Source organism: Oryctolagus cuniculus, chromosome 12, assembly GCF_964237555.1.
Source record: "Oryctolagus cuniculus chromosome 12, mOryCun1.1, whole genome shotgun sequence".
Taxonomy (NCBI): Eukaryota; Metazoa; Chordata; class Mammalia; order Lagomorpha; family Leporidae; genus Oryctolagus; species Oryctolagus cuniculus.
Window position 1 is genome coordinate 73,736,464 of NC_091443.1, and position 9,488 is coordinate 73,745,951.

Sequence of the window (9,488 nt, forward strand, 5' to 3'; positions counted from 1 at the left end):
AGTGATCACCTGAGTGAGTGAAGTGGTAGTTATTTTATAATATAGTTTGTCATTAACTTATATTACCTTAAATTAATAAATTAATAAAGTTAAATATAAAATTGGTATTTATATATAGCCTTGATCCCTTCTTCAATCTCTTTGTTTACAGATCACTGAGCAGCCTGAATGCTGTTTGTCTATCACGGAAGCAGAAAATACCAAAATCTTTCAATACAGTGTGCAAATGGAGAAACCTTTTATGCAAGGGAACCTGTGTGGTTTTGTAAATTATCAAACGGTAGACACTCTTTCTGCTCAGCTGGAATTTTCTGTGAACTTATCACTACTAGATTTCATTAGGTAAGTACTTTCTGGAATAGCAATTCAGGTTGTTCATTCATTAAGCCTTTTTTCTGGACAGAGGCACTGTTATAGGTGCCAAGGATAACAGCAATTAAAAACTAGATTCATTGTTGACCTTCAGGGAGCTTCTGGTCTAGGGCAGAGACATTGAACAACCACATAAATGCATATGGAGTTGCAAATTGTGCCATAAGAGAAAATTAAATGATATAACCAGAGATTATAATGTGAGACTCAACTTAGGTTGAGGGTGGTTGATGATCTGGAAGAGCTGAGAGAAAGTGATTTTTAAGCTGAAATAACTTCACAGATCCTGCTTGACTCTTTTTTAAGCTTTTTTTTTTTTTTTTTTTTTTTTTTTTAACAGGCAGAGTGGACAGTGAGAGAGAGAGACAGAGAGAAAGGTCTTCCTTTGCCGTTGGTTCACTCTCCAATGGCCGCCGCGGCCGGCGCGCTGCGGCCGGCGCACTGTGCTGATCTGATGGCAGGAGCCAGGAGCCAGGTGCTTTTCCTGGTCTCCCATGGGGTGCAGGGCCCAAGCACCTGGGCCGTCCTCCACTGCACTCCCTGGCCACAGCAGAGAGCTGGCCTGGAAGAGGGGCAACCGGGACAGAATCCGGCGCCCCAACCGGGACTAGAACCCGGTGTGCCGGCACCGCTAGGCGGAGGATTAGCCTAGTGAGCCGCGGCGCCGGCCTTTTTTAAGCTTTAAATTTCTCTCATTTGTATTTTATTTATTTGACTAATTCTTTAATAAAATCTATTATACTTTAGAGAACTGTAATAAAGTTACTCACCATAGTTATTAAGCTTTTATTAAACATACAGTAAGTTTTGCATTATTCTAGGTACTGTGCAGTGTTACCAAAGTAACTAAAAGTGACATCTTTACTCTTCAACTCTCATTTAGTTTTTTTTTTTAAAGAGTTATTTATTTATTTGAAAGAGTTATACAGAGAGAGAAGGAGAGGCAGAGAGAGAGAGATCTTCCATTCGCTGGTTCACTCCCCAGTTGGCTGCAACGGCTAGAACTCTGCCAATCCAAAGCCAGGAGCTAGCAGTTTCTTCCGGCTCTCCCACAGGGTGCAAGGGCCCAAGCACTTGGGCCACTGTTTTCCCAGGCCACAGCAGAGAGCTGGATCGGAAGTGGAGCAGCCGGAACTCGAACTGGCACCATATGGGATGCTGACACTGCAAGCGGCAGCTTTACTCGCTATGCCGCAGTGCCGGTCCCTCTCATTTAGTTTTTTTTTTTATTATTTTATTTTTATTTATTTATTTATTTTTTTAAATTTTTTTTTGACAGAGTGGACAGTGAGAGAATGAGAGAGAGAGAAAGGTCTTCCTTTGCCATTGGTTCACCCTCTAATGGCCGCCACGGCCGGCACGCTGTGGCCGGCACGCTGCGGCCGGCGCACCGCGCTGATCCGATGGCAGGAGCCAGGTACTTATCCTGGTCTCCCATGGGGTGCAGGGCCCAAGGACTTGGGCCATCCTCCACTGCACTCCCTGGCCACAGCAGAGAGCTGGCCTGGAAGACGAGCAACCGGGACAGAATCCGGCGCCCCAACCGGGACTAGAACCCAGTGTGCCGGCGCCGCAAGGCGGAGGATTAGCCTAGTGAGCCACGGTGCTGGCCTCATTTAGTTTTATAAATGTGTTTTATATATTGAAACTTTTTAAAATGAAGGGTGCTTGAACCAATAGTACAGAATGCCAATGAGTATTGATAAGTTATCTGTATTTTTAAAGATTTTAACTTTTTATTTATTTGAGAGGCAGGGAGATGGAAAGAGATGTATAAACAGAAAGAGAGTTCCCATGCACTGTTTCACTCCCCAAATGGCTGTAGTGACTGAGCCAGTGCGAAACTGAAGCCAGGAGCTGGAAATTCATTCCAGATCTCCCATGTGAGTGACAGGGACATAACCACTTGAGTCATAACCTGCTGCCACCAGCGGTAAGCTGGACCTGAACCCAGGCACTCACAATATGGGATGTGGGCATCCCAACCATGGCCTAATTGCTAGGCCAAATGCTTGCCCCATGTGCAAAACATTTTAACCATGTATCTGCTTATTTATATTACACTACTAAGATTTGTGTCTGCCCATTAAAGCCTATTTAAAAACGTCAGTTATTCAGAGTTGTTATGTACACTGTGCTATATGAGACCCAGCCATGAAAAAAACTTAGATTCTGTAACTATGAAGGTATATCCCATGATGAGCATTTATAATCTAAAGAAGCACAATGTAGGCCGGTGCCACGGCTCACTAGGCTAATCCTCTGCCTGCGGTGCTGGCACCCCAGGTTCTAGTCCTGGTTGGGGCACCGGATTCTGTCCTGGTTGCTCCTCTTCCAGTCCAGCTCTCTGCTGTGGCCTAGGAAGGCAGTGGAGGATGGCTCAAGTGCTTGGGCCCTGCAACCGCATGGGAGACCAGGAGGAAGCACCTGGCTTCTGGCTTTAGCTGGACGCAGCACGCCGGCCGTGGCGGCCATTTGGGAGGTGAACTAACGGAAGGAAGACCTTTCTGTCTTTCTCTCTCTCTCACTGTCTAACTCTGCCTGTCAAAAAAAAAAAAAAAAAAAAAAAAAAAAAAGCACAATATATACAACTATACAACACAGTAATATATATAGTATAATATATATACACACACAGTTCTGTGTATATTAATTAAATTCTCTGTACCTATAAAAAATCTCTGTCTTGATTATACATAACCAATATGTTATGTAAACCAGTACATATGCTAAAAATCAAATACTATGGAAAAATATAAATATAAAGGTTTTCTGTATTTCCACCCCCCAAGACACCAGATGTTAACTGTTTGATCTTTATAGTCTTGTGAACCAATTTTTTAAAAAGTTATCTATTAGAGAAACAGAGCTCCCATCTCCTGCTTCACTCTCCAAATGTCTGCAGCAGCTGGGGCTGGGCAGAGGCTGAAGCTGAGAACTGGGAGTGCAAGGTCTCCCACATGGTGTGGCAAAAACTCAGTTATCTGAGCCATCAGCTTTGCCTCCCTTGGGCTGCAGTGGCAGGACGCTGGAATCAGGAACTGGGAATTGCCCATTGGATGTGGTATCTTAACCTGCTAGATGAAATGCCCACTCCTCTTGAACTGCCTAAAAACTGTATTTGTTAAAATACTTTCTCTTGGCTTAATTTGCTAATAATGCTGCATTATTGTAAAATTTATTTGAAAAAGTGATACAGAGAGAGGTCTTACATTTGCTGGTTCACCCCCCGAATGGCTGCAACAGCTGGGGCTGGGGCAGGCTGAAGCCAGGAATCAGGAACTCCATCCAGGTCTTCCATGTAGGTGGCAGAGACTCAGGTACTTGAGCCATCATTCGCTGCTTTTCAGGCACATTAGCAGGAAGCTGGATAAGAAGTAGAGTAGCTAGGACTCAAACCTGATCTCCAGTGTGGTATGCAGACATCTGAGGTGGTAGTTTGACTCGCCTGCCCCAGATGGATATTTTCATATGTATAGAATTTTAAGTGATTTTAATAGAGTGTGTCATCATCCCCAAATCCAAAGTATACATGAAAGAAAAGTTTTATATTATCTTTGAATGATTCATGAAATTACTTGATAAAAATTGTCCTGGGATGACTAATTCTCAGAAAAGAAAGAACTGAGTGATTTATTGAAAAGGCATTTGCAATTTAGTAATATCTCCTACTTTCAGTATTTTTATCAGGTTGGAGGATGATATTAAGTATTCTAATCATATTTGGCTTAAAATCATAAATTTTGTGGGACTTGGATTTACAATGACTATGTTTTGTTCCCATGAGTCATTTGAAATGTATTTGTTTATAATCATTTCATTCTTTTGGACATAAATCTAATTTTTAAAATTATTTTCAGACCATTAAAAATCTCAACTGAAGACTTTGGCAAACTCTGGTTAACCTTCGCAAATGATGTGAAGCAAAATGTGAAAATGTCAGACTCTCAAGCTGCTCTGCCTTCTACCCTAGAAACCTTGGAACAGAAGCTAAGACTTCATGTTGTTGACATTATAGGTTTGTAGAGTTATGAAAAGGCAACCTCTGAGCTATCTCAGAATCAGAACACAAATCAACTCTTATAAGTATTATATTTCTTAGATTGTGTTTCCTATTATCACAGATGAATGTGATTTTCAGAATATATTCTAAAGATTTTAACTGTATACTTCAGTGGCATTAAGTACATGCACATTGTTGTGCAGCCATCACTGCCATATATCTCTAGAACTTTTTCATCCTCCCTATCTGAAACTCTGTTACCTGTTGAACACTAACTCTCCAATTGCCCTTTCTCCCCAGCCCTCGGTAACTATCATACCCCTTTATATCTCTGACTTTGACTCTTTGAGATTCCTTATAAAAGTGGAATTCTTTACTATTTGTCCTCTTGTGTCTGGCTTATTTCTGGCTTGTGTCTGGCTTATTTCACTTAGCATAGTATCTTTAAGGTTGATTCATGTTAAAGCAGTGTTAGAATTTTCCTCCTTCTTAAGCCTGAATACTTTATGAACATACTACATTTTGATTATCCATTCATTTGTCATTGGACAATTAAGTCACTTCCACTTTTTGACTGTTGTTTATGATGTTCCTTTGAATGTGGGCCTACTTTCAGTTCTTTTGGTTATATACCTGAAGTGGAATCGTCAGATCATACGTCAATTTCATATCTAATTTTTTGAGAAACTTTTGCTCTATCATTTTCACAGCAACTGTACCATTTTATATTCCCATGAGAAATCCACAAAGGGGTTCTAGTTTTTCTACATCTCTATCACACTGGTTATTTTCTGATTTTTTTATTTGCATGACCCTAGTGATTAGTGATGTTGAGCATCTTTTCATGTCTTTAGTGGCCAGATGTGTATCTTCTTGGAGGAATGTTTATTAAAGTCCATTCATATTGAATATTTTTTCATTTTTGTTTGATTGCAGGCAATGAAGGGCTATTGGCCTGTCAGCTGCTCCCATCCACCCCCTGCCTAGTGCATTGCCGAGTGTATGCTGATATATTAGCCCTGTGGTTCAGATCTTCCTGCTCTACTCTTCCGGACTACTTACTCTATCAGTGTCAGAAGGTGATAGAGGGATCCTAGCAGAAGCTCTGCTTAGTTTTACTTTATCAAGATAAATGGTTTACATAGATAAACTTATTTACCAAAGTGAAAATAACTCATGGTACTTCTAATGAAAGTGGGGATTATTGCAAGTTATAGTTTGTGGTTTTCTTTTTGATTCTTGGTCAAGAAAGATCCCCAAGAAACTGTATCCCTAACCTTTTACTCAGGATTGTACAGTATGTTTAGGTCCCAAAAAAGTGACCTAAGCTTCTGTTATAAACTGCTAATGATTTATGTATCATTTAGTGTAGAGGGACTAAAAATATTTATTTTGTTATAAATAATTTTATAGCAAGTTTGCTGTAGCACTAGCTAATTTGTAGTAAAGCCAAGTTTTAGTTCTCAGCATTAAAAGAGGGGAAACATGAAATTGATACTTGTAAACCAAGTTTGTATTTGACTTTGGGAATACAGCGTGGTTTTTGTAGGCAGATCAGTAGTTCCAATTGTGTTTCCCTTAGATCAATGTTGAATTGAGTTATCATAGTAAATGCTAACAGTTGTAGGAGATCTGTGAGCATGCTGGATATTGGGAAGATCTAATCTGTGATGTATTTCTTCTTAGAGGTAATTTGTTATATATAATTCCAGAAAATTTGGCTATAAAATTGGTCTGTTTTCCACTTGCTTTATTTTTAAATTTAAAGTATACTTATTTTAAAAATGCTGAAAAATTTATAAAATATTATTGTATAGAGACAAACCCATAAGAGCACACTAAATGAAAGCAAATAAATAAAGAACTTTTTAGTTGTGACAAACAAATATCTTAAGTCCATTACAATATAGGTCCTTTTGGCACATTAAAATTTGTGACTAGAATCTGAATGGCAAAACAATCTTTCCTGGCTTTTGAATCCTCACTTAACAGATACAGGTGAAACTGAGTAGGTATACCAATTGCACAGGTTCTTGAGCAAAATAAAATCATTTTCTTGTAATGGTTCTACCTATATGGCCTCTGCCAGAACTATTCTCAGTAAAAGAAGAAGATGTGCCTGATATGAATGATGGACCAAAATCTTGAGATTGTAGATTAACTGAAATAGTGTTTTATAAAACCTTATGGTGCTGTGGAAAATATTTGTTATTTCACTTTTTCTGACGCTTCACCATGGAGATTATTCAGGTAATACAATTTTAAGTCATTGCAGTTGGTACTCTGGCTAGTTAGTACTGTTTATCACCCAGGTTAGGAATTCTGGCTTGATGTTGTCACATCAATCATAGATGATGAATATGCTAAGGGGATTCCCCAGAGCTGATAGATGTCATTTCATTAATATTTTGTGTCTAGAGTATTCATCTCTAAAAACAAAATCAGTATTTTTTCTTGGTTAATTTTTAAGTTATTCCTTTTTTAAAAAGTAACATCTTGTTAGTTTCATTCTTTTAAGAACATACAGTGAAACTATGCTGCCAGAGCAATAAATGATGGGAATTACCTGCATAATAGGTTCCTCCTTTTGGACAGAAAATCAGACTTATCCTCAAACTCCCGCAGTGGTGAAGGAAGGGACTGTGCTGACTTGGGGGACATGGTGGACACTGGCCTCATCAGTTTCCTCTCTATTCCTACCTCTGTCAGCAGCACACCCCGCCCCTCACCTGATTTGTTGTTACTCTGACAAAAGGAAAGGAATTACCCTTTCACTTTGCACAGGAATGTAGCGTTTGGCAAGGGAGGTGCTCTAGTTTTTCGTGGCCTTATTTCCATGTGTTTGCCCGGTCACTCAGGCTAGTTTGAGTGTGGCGTGATGGGGGTAGGATGCCTAGCAAGCACATGGACAGAGATTACGGTGAGCTTTCTGCTGCTTTGTTGTCAGGGTGTGTTCACCAGTGGCAGCAGCAGTTGTCATGAGAGACACACTTGGCCGACGGAGATGTCTAATGGTGGGAAATATGTATTGTTAGGTTAAGGCTGGGAGCATGATTTTGGGTCTGCCAAAGGGAACATGGTGTCACTTTTGTTCTTTATGAACCTGCTAAATAAAAATTCACATAACAAGATTTCTACTGAACTGTTTAGTAGAATGTTTACAATTTTTATATTTTTATGATTTTAAAAGTAATAGATATGCGTAGATTTTAAAGAACTTCAGAGCAGTATATATTCTGCCTAAATTTGTTGAATGTTTTAAGTTCTAAATCAGGCATCACCACCTTTTTTTTTCTTTTGCATCATAGGAGATATGGCTATAAACTGGAGACTGTTGTGGTTAGACTCATTCTCTTCACCTTGAGTCATAATTTAGTAGTGAAGGGGCGACTTCTAGGAAATGGAAAAGGGTGAAAAGGGTGCTGTGAAAAGGGTGCTCAACTCTGTGAGTTTTGTGCCAGGCATCTTTGCTGAGAATTGAGTTGGCAACAAGTGTCAGCATAGGGGAAGATAAGGGCAGCCAGGAGAGCCTTAAGAGCAGCTGGGAGAAGGGGCAGGCTCCTGCCAGGATGGTTCCTGGGGAGGCAGGCAGGTCTGAGGTGAGAGCTGGCAAGTCAGCCGTGAGTTAGGGTCCTGCCGGAGGAAATCCGGTAGAAGCTGAGCAGTTCGAGTGCTCATGTGCCAAGCATACCAAGCACAGCATACGCTCTGCAGAGGAGCATTATTTTAAACAATAATCTGCTATTGTCCACCAAAAGTTTATTTGTGGTAAAAGTGCAGTTTTTTCTTTATTTCATGTCACTGATATTTTAAACTATTGAGCTATTTGTCTTATATTTTTATGGATATATGTGGTCTTTGTCTCATGATGGTGAGCCACTGAAAGTGCACTGAAACTGTTCATGTGTCTTTAATATATTTTGCGGTGTTGAAGTTCTAGGAGGAAAATGAAGTGAATAACAATTGAATAGGCAATTATTACCTACTTTGGGGGTTGAATTCTGTAACTTGAAAAAGTTCAGTTGAATGTGTAATAAATTCAAAGTGATCTATACTTGTCTTTGGTCTCTGTCATTTATTATCCAAATTTTTCAATAACACCACTCAATCAGCAATCTAATTTAATCAAGCATTAGCTAAGACAAAAGCAGTTGGAATGGGATGAAAAGTATGTACTCATACAGCCCCAAAAGTCTGATGTCATTGGTTAAAAGTAAAGATACTGCTGTTTCTGTGTGATGGATGGTCTGAACTTTGGGGGCTTCTGACAGTGTGGATTGATTTTCACTATGCCTGTTCTTATCCTCCACTTCCATCCTAGTCTGACCAGAGCATTCAAAGTGGAGTGTTCTGGGCTGGTGCCGTGGCCCACTTGGTTAATCCTTCGCCTGCAGTGCTGGCATCCCATATGAGCACTGGGTTCTAGTCCTGATTGCTCCTCTTCCAGTCCAGCTGCCTGGGGAGGGCAGTAGAGGATGGCCCAAGTGCTTGGGCCCCTGCACCAGCATGGGAGACAGGGAGGAAGCACCTGGCTCCTGGCTTTAGAAGGGTGCAGCGCCGGCCATAGCGGCCATTTAAGGGGTGAACCAGCGGAAGGAAGACCTTTCTCTCTGTCTCTGTCTCTCTCTCTTACTGTCTAACTCTATTTGTCCAATAAAAAAAAAAAAAAATGGAGTGTTCTGCGTCTATAATGTCCTTTCTTTACAGATGCCTCAAGGTGCAAGAAACACAGTAAGTCCATTATAAACTTAGCAAATAGAGCAGAAACGGAGACTAAGTCCCACTGACTAGGCCTCTTGTTGGATACAGCGAATAGCAGGGAAGATGTTCTGACACTTGAGGCACTGACAGAGGAGGAGGTTTAAATGCACCACTCCCACTGTCATAATGGAAATGAAGGGAGATGCTGAAGGGAGGGAGGCCTTCCTCTAGATAAACTGGTTAAGGGTTGTAGACAGTTACTTTTGTATGTATAATGACAGATTATGAGCTTTTTAAGTTAGGAACCATGTAAAGACTTAAATTTTTTTAGAGTGGCTTTATGTTCACAGCAAAATTAAGAGGAAGGTACAGAGATTTCCCTTTACTGTCTGCTTCCACTCACTCATGGTGT

General features: G+C 40.4%; 1 protein-coding gene across 3 annotated transcripts in view; it reads left to right on the forward strand.

Moving 5' to 3' along the window:
* AP4E1 (adaptor related protein complex 4 subunit epsilon 1) overlaps positions 1-8,429 on the forward strand; it is an 87,357-nt gene extending 78,928 nt beyond the window's left edge. For all 3 annotated transcript variants that reach the window (XM_070054200.1, XM_070054202.1, XM_070054201.1), the window contains 3 exons: positions 152-342; positions 4,233-4,390; positions 5,312-8,429. In XM_070054200.1, the coding sequence (XP_069910301.1) occupies positions 152-342; positions 4,233-4,390; positions 5,312-5,472 (510 nt within the window). In that variant the 3' untranslated portion in view covers positions 5,473-8,429. The remainder of the gene's footprint in view (positions 1-151; positions 343-4,232; positions 4,391-5,311) is intronic.
* Positions 8,430-9,488: the final 1,059 nt, after the last annotated feature.